At 40.0% G+C, this 13,491-nt stretch overlaps 1 protein-coding gene across 26 annotated transcripts in view; it reads left to right on the forward strand.

The window, feature by feature from the left end:
- ARPP21 (cAMP regulated phosphoprotein 21) overlaps positions 1-13,491 on the forward strand; it is a 159,575-nt gene that overhangs the window by 44,352 nt on the left and 101,732 nt on the right. For 17 of the 26 annotated variants that reach the window (XM_020880549.2, XM_070455372.1, XM_070455376.1 and 14 more), the window contains exons 1-8: positions 2,273-2,381; positions 2,471-2,644; positions 4,399-4,565; positions 5,981-6,022; positions 6,827-6,916; positions 10,822-10,966; positions 12,406-12,484; positions 13,142-13,201. In XM_020880549.2, coding sequence (XP_020736208.2) covers positions 4,437-4,565; positions 5,981-6,022; positions 6,827-6,916; positions 10,822-10,966; positions 12,406-12,484; positions 13,142-13,201 — 545 coding nt within the window. In that variant the 5' untranslated portion in view covers positions 2,273-2,381; positions 2,471-2,644; positions 4,399-4,436. Of the gene's footprint in view, positions 1-806; positions 1,016-2,190; positions 2,214-2,265; positions 2,382-2,470; positions 2,645-4,398; positions 4,566-5,980; positions 6,023-6,826; positions 6,917-10,821; positions 10,967-12,405; positions 12,485-13,141; positions 13,202-13,491 lie in introns of those variants that run through there. The other 9 variants (XM_020880551.2, XM_020880548.2, XM_020880555.2 and 6 more) reach the window with 4 other exon arrangements.

A 13,491-nucleotide genomic window follows, 5' to 3' on the forward strand; every position in this document is an offset into this window, starting at 1 on the left:
GGTGATGATGAAAGACAGAATATCTGGTCTTTTACATTGTACTTCTCTCTCCCTCTCTTGCTCATCCCCACAAACCCAGATGCTACTATTTGCAACTCTAAAGTCAGCCAAAAAAATAAGAAACAACACGAACAGAATGTGAAATGGTCATTATTGTCCTCATCGTAAATAGCTGCTAGTGTCATTGATCAATTTCCTATAGCTTATTGATTGCCTGCCTTTGCTCAACATCACCTCCTAAACTATAGTTAAAATCTTGTAACCGAAAGAACTGCAGTAACTTTTATTTTGTGCATTCGTTGAGTGTTTCCCCTTTTTCTCCCTCCCCTGTCCCACAACCACATAACACTTGACACTTGGCCAGAATATCCATTAACCAAATGTTGGATAAAATATATTTGTTAGACATGGTTTTGCCTCTCTGTGTAAATGGGAGAAATCGGAACAAGTGAAGATTAAATGACAGAGGAAGAGCCGGGTTAGTTAGGGGAACAGAAAGCTGGACTAGGGTTGATTTCCTGGCAACACTTTCTTAGCAAAGAGAACAATTTTAATCAGTTACAAAAATATTTGTGATCCATATGTTCCTCTCTGCTCGTTCCCATATGCCCATATTCCCTTTTATCTTGGTGGATGATGACTTTATGATTCAGGAATGCAAGAATAATACCTCGCTGGCTTTAGAGCACAGTGCTATTTCCACACGTGTCCTGGTAATTACGCACACACTATATATCCAGGCTGTTTCACCCTCTGAGATGGTTACGTGAATATCAGTTTGTTCTTTCTTCATGGAAAGAATTATATCTTGCATCCACCTACTGGGGCTGGAATAAGGCATCTAAGGCTTAGATCTGAAAGCACGAGCACTTCACCGGCTGGATTAACCCCATTGTGCAAATAGGAGCATCAGAAAAAGGAGACAGGAAGGCTGCAGTGATCATTGATAACTTCATTCTCTTTGACAAAAGGAAAACAGAAGCCAGAAAGCATTTGGTAAATCCATCCATCACAGGTGCCTCTATTTTAAGACATATTAGATACGTGGCCGGTTGCTTAAATAGATCCTAATTTTAAGGCATGTTGACTTCTATTTAATGTCAAAGTGTTCATGATGCAAAACTAGTCAAAGTTGAAAAATCAAAATTACTGTTGATGACCAATGCATTTCGCTCCTAACTTATTTCCTTTGCCAGTATAGCCTTAAAAAAAATAGTTATATAATTTTTAACAACAAAAGAAACACTTTTTACAGCCAAATTATCCATTTTAATAAAGGCGCCAATCAAGCTGGAAAGGGTTGACTGTAGAAACGATTGAATTTTCAGCAGTTGTTTTCCTCTCACAACAAATGGAGTCAGAACCCAATAGGCTGTTCGTCAAGCTGCAGTAAAATCTGATGAGGAGCCAGCTGTGCTCATGGCGGCTTGGGAGGGGGAGCGAGGCGGAGGCAGGGAGGGTTTCTAAACTTCAGAGTAAATAACTGAGATGCACTGAGTGTTTTCAAAGTCGGGTCCAGGGCGGAACACGTGTGCAGGCTGTTGTATTCAGCAGATGTGCGCCAGGGTAGAATTGCAGCTTGGGTTGGGCAAATGTTATTCGGAATCCGTCTCTGTTTGCATTGAGGCTGTCTTCGCTGCTGCTCCTGGAGGAGTTGCGAGAAAAGGAAAGTGCACATTATAGCAGGGATTGTTTTCAACAGGTTCAAAAGTTTGCAAGTCTGTTGAATCCCGCTGGCAGGATTGCTTCGCTGTCAAACAGAATACCCAGCTGGTGGTGGCAGTCCTCATGGGGAGGGCGGGGGACGGATGGATGGTGTTCACCCAGCGCCGAGAATATTAGGAATTCTTCCTGAACTGTCAGTGGAGGAAAAAAAGAGCTCTCTCAACAATACCATTATGAAAGTTTTCTTTTTCCTTTCTTTGTATTTTTTTTTTCACTTTTACAGCTAATGCCTCATTAAGTCAAAAATTGTTCAATGTGCTTTCTTAGGATAGCTTTCCTAAAGAAAAGAATCACAAAAAAAAAAAAAAAAACAGTACTCGGAAGATTATATTGATCTATAATTAAGACAAAGACTGGGGTTAAAAAAAGGAGGCAAGACTTTTTTGCTCATAGGTGATCTGGATTGTCATGGAGGCAAACACACAAGCTTGTTTTTTTTTTTTTTTAATATAAAGTGCGAGATTTCACTAAAAAAGGTTAAAATTGAAGTGAGTAATCTTGGGCGCATAATGCAATTGTTAATTTTAGCTCGTTGCGTGGGTGCCGTTCTGACTTGAACAGCCGGCTGGAGCCTTCATTAGGGAAGAAGCAGGCAGCTTGGGACAGGTGGAGTGGATCAAGCCGTGAACGTGGTTTGCTGGAGGCCGGTCATCAGTGTTAGGAACCCAGTCTTGTTTGTTTAGTCCTTTGCCCCTACCATGATTATTGCCATTATCGTTACTGTTGACTTTTCGTCTTTTTTCAGGTGGACGATGTGTCAGACCGTGTAAGGGAATCACATGGAGATGGGCGTTTTGAACTGTTAGTGGGGACATGGGACTCCCGTTGTCTCTGATCCCACGTGTGGATTTTCCCAGCGAAGAAGGACAGAAGCCGCTCGTAAGTCACCAAGGCCGGCAGCCGGACTCCTGCACGAAAGGTAAAGAGCTGTCATCGGACAGCTGTCCCTTCATCTGTGTGTTTTCTTCGGTCTGTAAATGAGCATGTTTGCATGGAACAGTTCCTGAAAGGCCACCCGAACAGACAGCATCTGTATAAGGGATTCAGCTGGCTCGGAGTTTGGAAAATTAGAGCTCAATTTGTGCATTTCGTTTTTTTTTTTTAAAAATCTGGTCACGATCTGTGTTTGATTGAAACGCTCCAGGAAAAAAAGCTAGGGCAACAGAAGTCCTGTCTCCTCCCCCGACTCAGTATGTTGAGAAACAAACTGTTTGCTTTGGGAAACAGAACTTTTTATTTGGTTAAATGCATCTCTCCCCCGTGTCACTGAAATATGAGAGATCTGTCAGATACACTGAAGGGAATATCCTCAAACCTCCTCAAGAGCCTTGCTCACTGCCCCTCGCAGACTCCAGCCATCATCCCCGATGCAAACTTTTCCTTTTCCATTCCCACAATCCTTTGCCAAGTGAGCCTGTGTGTTTTTTTTAAACAATATCATTAGATACCATCTGTCCTGTCATGGTAGGTCTTAGCATATTTGCAACAGAAATTACTGTATTATTAGATTTTTCTCATGCTTCCTATGTCCACTTGGAAATAAAGTTACTGAATTAGTATATGGTAATTAAACACTCCCAGAGAGACATATCAAGACACTGATATGTCCATTAATAATTACCATAGTAACAACTGGGAACAGGACAGTCATTACTTGGGAATTTTTGTGAAAGAAGTGACTTTCTAGGCTACAAGGTCTTTCTGTCCTTTTTTAATTTCCTTCTTTCCTTCCTCTTTTTTTTCCTTTCCTTCCTTTTTCTCCTTTTTTCTTTCTTAAAAAAAAAAAACTGAGGAGGAAGTAAATGCTGAACTGTTTATGAGCCTCATTTGACAGCACATCAGAAGGGGAAGTGTCAGGGGCTTTATGGAGGTAGGGAGAAAAAAAATACTAATAACAGGTTTATACTTTGAAAAGTCATTTCTAGCATCTGTGTAGTCTTCTCTTATGAGCCTGGAGCGTTGGAGTTCAGTTGTGATAACTTCATTGGAGCTCCCTGCCTGAAACTTGCTTCTGAAAGATCTCCACAGCACCAGTCACTGACGGGCTGTGGGGAGAGCTTCTGCTTTTAATAATGTCTCTGTCAGTTTGAAGTCTGAAGTCCCTGATGGTTTCTTGCCAACTCGGGATCCTATATGTGTTCTGAATTATTACCCCTTACGTTGATTTCTCCTCTGGTAGAGTGTACTGAATTCCTTAGACCCAGGAAGGTATGTCTGTGGTTGAAACTTGCAAATCATTTGTGAGTCATCTTAGATGTGCAGAACAGGTACCACCTCCCAACTCGGAAGCGGAGGAAGAGTTGGGGAAATACTCTCTTTTTCTTCTGCTTCCACTTTGGAGTGGAGCATAGGGACCGGGAGGTGTGTGGGACTTGGGTGTCTCAGTTTAAGATGTATTGATCCACCCTGACAGCAAGGTGTATTGATAGGAGCATGTGTGTGTGTGTGTGTGTGTGTGTCTAGGGTCGTGGATTGAGTGACCAAATCTGCCTCTTGGTATTTGTCTGGGGTACTTGATTTGGTCTTGTTTTATTCTCTTTTGTGTGCAATTGGCAGGGAGGCTCGAGTTGCTTGTTTGATTTTGAGAACAAAGGGAAGAATCCAGTATCTCAACCATAATGGTCAAGACTTCACCCTGCACTGACTTTACTTTCTGATGTCTTCACCTTATAGGGTGTCAAACCTTGTGATTTAAATTTGCATCTGGGAGAATGTCTGAGCCAGGAGACCTGAGTCAGACCATAGTGGAGGAAGGTGGGCCTGAGCAGGAGACGGCCACTCCGGAGAACGGTGTGATTAAATCTGAGAGTCTGGACGAGGAGGAGAAACTGGAATTACAGGTGAGCCTGGAGAAATCCCATTTGTCATACCGCTGTGTGCACCCCTTTCTTTCATTTTGAAGATACTCTGAAGGTTTGTTTGTTTGTCTTCTTGCTCGTAAAGAGTTTGACTAGTGAAATGAACGTGTGTATGTATGCTCAGTTGCGTCCAACTCTTTGCGACCCCATTGACCAGGTTCCTCTGTCCATGGGATCCTCCAGGCAAGAATACAGGAGTGGGTTGCCATTTCCTCCTCCAGGGGATCTTCCTGGCCCAGGGATTGAACCCACATCTCCCCCCTGCATTGGCAGGCGGGTTCTTTGTCACTGGGAGTCCCAAGTATAATGAATAGAAAATCCATAAATCTTCTCTTTTCCCATTTATTAGTCCTTTTTCTCTGATTAAACAGTACATTGTGATCAAAATGCCCTTTGAAATAATACGTGTGTGTGTGTGTGTGTGTGTGTATGGCCAAAGAGCATATTTTATGACTGAGTTTGTCCACAGCTTCTCCGTATTAATTTCTAGACCACCTCAACGAGTTAGTGGAGGGCTTCTCCCGAGGTAGCTTTATGCTAGCTGAGTTTTAAAAATGGATTTGTATTCCGTGAAAAGAGGAAGGGCCAGCTCATGACAGACCAAGAAGTATCAAAGACATGAGCTCTGTTGACCTTCTTGCGCAGGCTAAGCATCAATTCTTACTAGCAGAAAAGCTTAGAATTCCCAGCCAGAAAGAGAGAGAGAATGCCCTGGGAGAGGCAGGGGCAGTTTGGGGGTGATTGAGAGTATTCAAAAAGTGATATGGTTAAGTGGTCAGGATTTATGAGAGAAGGAGAGTTGGTAGATGGAAAACAAACTGGACTTGCAAATAACCTGTATCGATTTTCTTTGAACCAAACTGCAAAAGTGTTAACTGTTTTTATTTCATAAATGCGCAAAGGCAGATACTGGCATGATGGCCAGATGACCTCAAGGCCAGCCGCTGCTCTCCCCAGCAAGCTTCTGCGGGGCTTCCTGGTGGCCCAGACAGTAACGAACCTGCCTGCCAGTGCAGGAGATGGAAGAGACTCAGGTTCAGTCCTCGGTTCGGGAAGATCCCCTGGAGAAGGAAATGGCAACCCACTCCAGTGTCCTTGCCCGGAGCATCGCATGAACAGAGGAGCCTGGCGGGCTGCAGTCCGTGGGGTCACAGAGGGTCGGACACAACGGAGCGACTAGCTTCTGTAAGGAGGGAAGGAGAAAAGCTAAATGGTCAAAAGTTTTGGGGGAGCAAGGGCAGGAAGAGTCCTCCCCATGATTATAATACCTGATTGCTGTTGTTATTGATTTTTCAACTCTAGTGACACCTCTTTCTCCATCTGTCTCCCCCCACTTCCCTCTCCTGGTTGTTGGTTGACTGTTTGTTTGTTTGTTTGATTTTGTTTCTCACATACAGAGGCGGCTGGCAGCTCAGAACCAAGAGAGAAGAAAATCCAAGGTAGGGTTCTGGAGTTGTGCGTGTTGACCTGCTATCCTGGTTGCATATGTCACACAGGGCTAGGGGATGTGCCAGGGAGGCCCAGGGTTGTATGCAGGTCTCGGCTGCATCCCTGCTGCCTGTGCTTAATGTGGTCATGTTGACACCGCTCTTTTTTGCTTGCTTTATGTGCTTTTTAATTAGAGCATTTAGGGTTCACATAGCTGCAGTGTATATATATATTTGACCCTGGAAAATTTGACAGTGCTTTACAAATGAATCGCTGCTCACTTTGTTTTCATTTTAAATCAAATTTGGGGGAAATTGTTTTGTATGTCCGATTCGTTTCTGCCTTGAAGTAAACAGGTTCAGTCTTAGGATACAGTCTTCAACTTTTAACATATTTTCTCAGTCAGATCACTTTCAAACCCAGTTTTAGTAGGAATTCATCTGTGTTGTCTTTTCCTCCTTGCTTGCACATTCTTTGTACCTTCCCAGTGCGATGGGCAGTTTGCTAAGAGTTTTCTTTAAATTTATTCTTCCACCCTCTCCTCCACCTGCATCGCAGTCAACACAGATCCGATGCTCTGAGCCAAAGTAGACACGTAGTCCCCGTCCGCACAGGGGTCCAACACTTGGAACCAGTGTAGACTGGAACCAGTGTAGACATCCCTGAGCTACGGATTTGAAGCTGGCTTTTAAAAATTTTGATTTGGGAATGTCCAGAGAAGGTGGAGATGGCTTGACAGCCTTGAGTTTATTTCCTGGTTGTTGTTTTTTTTTTTCTTTATTTTCCTTTCCTTCCCATTTCTTTCCCCTCCCCAGTCAGGAGCAGGAAAAGGTAAACTGACTCGCAGCCTTGCTGTCTGTGAAGAGTCCTCGGCCAGACCAGGAGGGGAAAGTCTTCAGGATCAGGTATACACCCTGTCTTTATGGGTCCTGGATGAATGGGATCCACTTTTGTGTGCATGAGCATTCATTTGGCATTAAACAGTGTTTTGGGGGGGAGTACAAACTAGTTGAAGAAGGACAAAGTCCAGCTTCCTGCCCCATTTCTGAGACATCCTAACTTAGTTGAACAGTCTCAAAATATTACATTTGTTTTTTTTCCAGACCCTCTGAACACTGCACATGGAAAGGAATTCAAAAGAATTTAGATTAAAACTTAAAATGTAAGCACGGCCGTGCTGCTTCTCCTCAAAGGCTCTCTCTTGATCAGACTGAACCAAACACAGTCCTAAGTACCACGTCTCCTCCCTCAGTGGAGAGTCTTACCTCCCCAAAATGCACTTGCCTATAAAAACACAAATTTTGGCTCTTATGAAACTTCAGAAATAGTGAATAAGGTGCATTGAGCTTTGGAGACATACTTTTAGGGCCTTTGGTGGAGATTTCTCACTACTGGAAAAATGGTCCAGAAATAAATCCGAGATGAATGTGAATTTAAGTTAATATTGTTAACACTTTGCTGCACATCCTTACACCTGATTTTTGCTCCTTACAGCAAGGCTGTTCAGCTCTAAAAATTCAACTTCCATCAAAACTCTTCACATTGTATTTATTTTTGTTTGCCTTTCAGGCATCATATTCACTTTTAGAAAAATGGTCTTGCTGTTAAAGTTTTTCCTTATTTTATCAGAGGCTGAGAGCAGTCAGGACAAAAGTAAAATGATTTATTTGAACCCAGAGGAGGAAAAATTGATTAAGTTAGCATTATTTTTGTTGGGCTGTGTTTTGCTTTTCTCTTTATAATTCAATTAAAATTCTCAAAATTTTCCTCATGGATACAGAGAGCATTGAGAGCACTTTCTTTACAAGGACCAAAAATAAATTACTCGTAGATTTCATCCTTAGAGTATTTTTTTTTTCCCCTAGCCTCATTTCCTTAACCTGCCACCCATGTCATACGCCAGGGGTGGGCTAGCTTTCAGTAGCCATCACTATGTTTCATACAAGCTTTATTTTCCTTGGGCTCTGAGAAACATGTGGCTTTTGTTCAGCATTTTATTTGTGCTTCTTCTTTGTATGGAGATTCAAAAGGGGGAATAAGGCGAATATCACAGCTTATATCATTCAATGTGGATGGACGGCTTGTGATGTAATGCACACAATACATGTTAATTCTGCAGAATGACAGACTCTGGGAGAAATAATGCCCCAATGGTCCCCTACTCCGAATGCCAGGCAGAAGAACACAGCCTTTTTAGATTTCATCTGATTTTTTTAATCCTATTTGATGAGGTACTGGGAGGAGATTTTTTTTTCAAGTGATCATCTGTATCATTGTGCCCACCCTAGACCTAAGTCTAGGTTACTCCTTGCAGTTGGAGCAGAGAAATAAGAGGCAAGTGGTACTTGGCTCCTGCTGGCCCCATGCTGAGTAACTGAGACTAGCTTTGTAGGAATTAGACCTTGCAAGCCTTCCTTGGGACTGGCTGAGGCGGTGGGAGCAGGGCCTGCCCACACACACACACATATAAGCAAGTGGCCATGCTGCTCTTTTAGAGAATAAAGAAGCAGACCTTTGAGCTTGTATACAATGCCTTCATTAGGTACCACCGGCACTTAACATGTGGGAACTGAACCCCTGACAACACTGGCTGAAGTGTACGGTATACGAATTGTATGGCTCCCCCAATGTGTGTGTATTCACAGTATTTGGAAAACTGCCTTCATTTTCCTGTGTGGGAAAAAACTCTTGCTACCTGTATTACTTGATCTCAGACCCATAGCAGATGGTTCAGTCTGTCCTTAAGTTAAAGGAAGTGTTTCTTTTCTAATGTTATACTCTTTACCTATCAGTGTATTACTGCACCTTGAATTATTCTTTTCCTGTTGTTGGAGATAAAGTTATCCTGTACTGATGTATTTAACTTGTATTTTATTATTGAGCATATCAATAAAAATATTAAAAAAGAACAGATTGTTTTTTACCAACTCTATAGCACTTTCGTGTATTCTTTCAACACCATAACGTGTAGAAAAGGCAGGTGTTTTTCTGAGTATAGTGTTTGTCATCACATGGCAGGACTTTGTACATTTTTTTTTTTTTAAATAATGTCCTTTGGCCTCTGCTCTTGCATTCATATTTCCAAGCCTCTTTGATTTTAGATTTAAACTTACTGAGGCTGAATGGATCAATCGGTTTTGAAGAAGTAATGAGACCACTTCCTGACCTGGGACCCTCGCTTTCCTCTCCTGACCCACTGTCGAATCGATTCTTCCCCACTTGGAGCAAAAATGTTCCAGCTTTTTCCTTAGCAAGTGGAAGCAAACTGTAACACCAAAGTCTGCCTGAATCTTTGCAGACTAAGACATTTCTTTCCCAAGTGCTGTGATAAAAGACCTTATCATCAAATTACACTCGGATTCGTATATGGCCATCCCCAGGATAGTTTCTGTATGTCCATCCCCAGGATAAACTTGCAGATATCAGGAAACCTGGCTAAGATAAATATTTACCATGAGAATGTGTTTTATTTCATCCTCTGTATCATGCAGCTTTCCAACCATGGTGACTTTTTATTCCAGCCCAGAATACACAATAGAGCCCCTCCCAAAAAAGAAACTTGACATTGGAGGACTTTGGTTTCCTGCTTGCCAGATCAGCTAGGTTTACCAAGAACCATTAAGAATCCCAGATTGGCCATAATTTGAGGATGTAGAGACATCAGTTTAGTCACATGTAGAAGAGTCTTGGTTTAGTTTTCAGTGGGAAATGCTATTAGTCATTGGGAATATTTTTTCCCCTTCATCATAAATGTTAATGTTGCCAGTGGAAGAAAGTTTTCCCATTAGATGATCTCTTACATAAGAACCAGTGGGCTTAATGTTGGCTCATTTGTCATAGTTTTAATCATAGCATAGTTTTTTCATAAAACTGAAAAACATAATTTGGCTCATTCTTCTTCAAAACAGTGAACATACTATCATCCAAATGGCTGATATATGAGTTCATATGAAATGATCTGTTTCAGTGCAAAATCAATAAATACAAAAGTGGATCCAGTCCAAATACTGTAAATGGTCAACCAAGCATTAGTTCAAGAGACTCTTACATCTTGAAAGGATTCACTGATACTAAGATTAAAATAATATTAATTATTTATATTTAATTGATGGAAAATATAGTCCTATTTTCTACCTTTTCCAAAAGGCAGTGCTTATTGTAAGTTTTAATGCTTTATTAATAGCTTTCATAAGCGACATAGGATAACCCATATCTAGGATTCCTTCAGTTCTGTATTTTTATTTTTCATAGTGATAGAAATCAGTATTTATGTGGCTCTGAAAGAAAAGTTTACTTGTAAATGGGCTATTATAGCCTTTATTTATGTCTGTTTTTTTCTGTAATTATGATTCATGTAATATCTGTCTGTCTGTGCTTGTACCAGTTTTTTCCATTCAAGGAATTATATAAAAGAACTTGCAGAAACCTCTTTTTTATGTTAATTTTTAAGACATGATAGTAGCTATGATGCAAACTTATTGATAAAGAAATTTTCTTAAGTGTTTAAAAATAAACCTATAGAGAAAATAAGAGTTGTGATATGTAGGAATTTAGCTTGCTTTCAGTTAATATTCTTCACAAGGCAAAGTTTTAGTACTAGCTACTTCTCATGACCTTCCATTGACCTCCAAAGTTAATTCATCTTAAAGAGCAATTATTTTTCTGACAGGTATAATTTTTTTACCATTTAAGAAAAAAAAAATCTGTACCTGGCTTTCATTTTCCTGTTCTTAATAATCTCTATGCAAAATGGAAACCAGACAGAGATTCTTAAATCTGGCCCTAAATTATTATATTTTTTCCCCAACAGGAATCAATTCATTTACAGCTTTCCAGTTTTCCCAGCCTGCAAGAGGAGAATAAATCTAGGAAAGATGACTCTGAAAGAGAAAAAGAAAAGGATAAAAACAAAGATAAAACCTCTGAAAAACCCAAGATCAGAATGTTATCAAAAGGTGAATGTGAAAATGTTTCCTTAACTTACTCAGTTTGGATACATAACTAGTCACAAAATACATTCTAGACTTTACACACATATCACCTCCCAGCAAAATTTGCATAAAATTTTATTTGTATATGTATGTGTGTGTGTAAAAGATGATGTGAACTTAATTTTTTTCTGTTCATGGTGTCATTTTTGTGTATCTAAAAAGGTTATTTTTAGGATCACATATTTCTTCGGATATTCATTTGGATGTATTTTTGAGAAGTTTATACAAGGGAGTGAATATAAACCTGTTCTTAATTCACATTTATTAGTCCAGTTAATTTGAATTGATGAACAGTAATGGTACCCAGTTTTATATCTTTTAAGTTTCATGTTTATCTTAAAAGACAGATAGTGGATTAGCAATTCTCGGATGATAAGTGGTAAGTGGTGTCCCCAAAGTGCAGATGTATATATCAGTGTCAATGGAACACATATTAGCATTTTATCTGGCCTAAATGAATTCGGTGTCTGCAACCCATATACTGCCCCACAATGTCTCACGTAAAATATACACACTTCTACTTCAGGAAAAATTTCTTTCTCCAAAAGTCATTCCTTATAAAACCCCAAAGTTACAATCCAGACTTTTCGACTTGTTGCCTTACATATAATTTATACAAAAGTAAAACACACAACCAAAAAAAAGCATAAGTAAAAACAAAATTAAATTGATATGAAGAATTCCATGAATAAACAGATTGGCAATAGACTATTTTTTTTAAATACCTGAGACAGTATAAGGCATTTAATCAGCTGAGAAAGGACAACTACTTCACATATGCTGCATAACCACAGATCTGCTTGTAACGATTGTCTCAGCTGCTGAACATCTAAAACCAAGGTGTATCCAAGAGTAAACAAATACAGCTTCCTAAGATGGCTTTAGAAATTAAACTTTAGACAGCATCAAAAGACTTGAAAGACTTGGAAATATTTAATGCCCTCCTATATTTTGTATCAGTTAATATTTAGACAGTTTTATAACAGAACATTCAGTTTTTGCCTTCTCCATTTTAAGAGGGTTCCATGGTATCTTAAACTCTTGAGAGTTCTCTCTGTGGGTTGGGAGTACCCATCACTGTCATGGAGAGGTCATGACCTTGCTGATTGACAGCCCAAAATGAACACATGACATCTGACTCCGCCCACCCACCCACCCAGACTGTGCCCACTTCCTCTCCTATGACAGCTAGGTCTTTCTACACTGGAAATCTACTGGGTGTTCTTAATCCCCGAACCTGATTTTCATCTTGATTTAATATTGCCAGGTTGCTAGTTTCATAACATGTATCTCTAACACCAGTAGATTGACCTAAAGTTTACCTGAGCGCGAGGGAGAAAGGAAAGGTTGGGAAAACCCTTTTCAGCCCACTTCTCCTAACTCCACCCTGCTGTTTGTTTCAGATTGCAGCCAAGAATATACGGATTCTACAGGCATAGACTTACATGAGTTTCTGATTAACACGTTAAAGAATAATTCCAGGTAAATCATTAAGTAAACCTCTTGTTTTTAGAGGAGTCAAGTACAGTGTTACAATAAAGTCATTCATGCAAACACTTCTAAGAGGGAAGCTGTAGAAGGCTGAGTCCATCTCTGATGTCTTAAACTGTCTCTTGTGTTTTCTCTTTTCTGCTAATAGTTTGCATGTTTACTGTTTTTAGCTAGTCTTAATTCCTGGGTACTTGTCCAGTGAACAAATTATAGTTTAAAGTTCTGCTTTTCTGGTCACAAAAAGATACCTGTTAAGGGAGAAAATACAGAGAATGAGAAGCAATGTCAAATAAATATGCTTCGGGGCAGCTATTGAACCAACTACTTGGGCTTAGCTTTGTTAAAGTTTCCCATTAATTTAAAATATACAATTTACTTGGTGTGTTTTATGGGCCTAATACCTTGCTTGTCTTACTTAACATTAAAAGCTACAAATGTTTCAGTAGTAGAACATACTTAACAGATGAGAAATCCCCTTAAGGAGAATGGAATTACAGCTATTTTCACATCACATTTCAGAAAAGAGTTACATGCTGATTTGTAGCTACAAAGATTTAAACAATCTTTTCCATACATGTAAATGAAACTGTTAAGTCTTTGGGAATGGACAGTCCATAAAGCCTCTTCATTTTAACATTTATTTTGCAGAGACAGGATGATCCTCCTGAAAATGGAGCAGGAAATTATTGATTTCATTGGTGACAACAAGTATGTTGAATCGCAGTGCCGGTTAATGAATCTGATGTGTCTTGGTTTGCTGTATGGGTTTAATCACTCATTCTGGAAAGATTTAGGGGTAGATAAAACATTATTTAATATGTTTGCTGACTCATTAAATAGAGATGCTGTTGGAGTTAGGAGCTATGTGTTGATGGGAATTGTTGCTTGGACCATGTGTACTCCTGCTTGTTAAATTCCTGACAAAATGGCTATAAACAGGGGGCCACTGATTAGCATTGAGTAGCAGTAACAACAAGCGACCCTTTTCGTTTTTATTA

The sequence above is a fragment of the Odocoileus virginianus genome, chromosome 26 (assembly GCF_023699985.2).
Source record: "Odocoileus virginianus isolate 20LAN1187 ecotype Illinois chromosome 26, Ovbor_1.2, whole genome shotgun sequence".
NCBI classification, from domain to species: domain Eukaryota; kingdom Metazoa; phylum Chordata; class Mammalia; order Artiodactyla; family Cervidae; genus Odocoileus; species Odocoileus virginianus.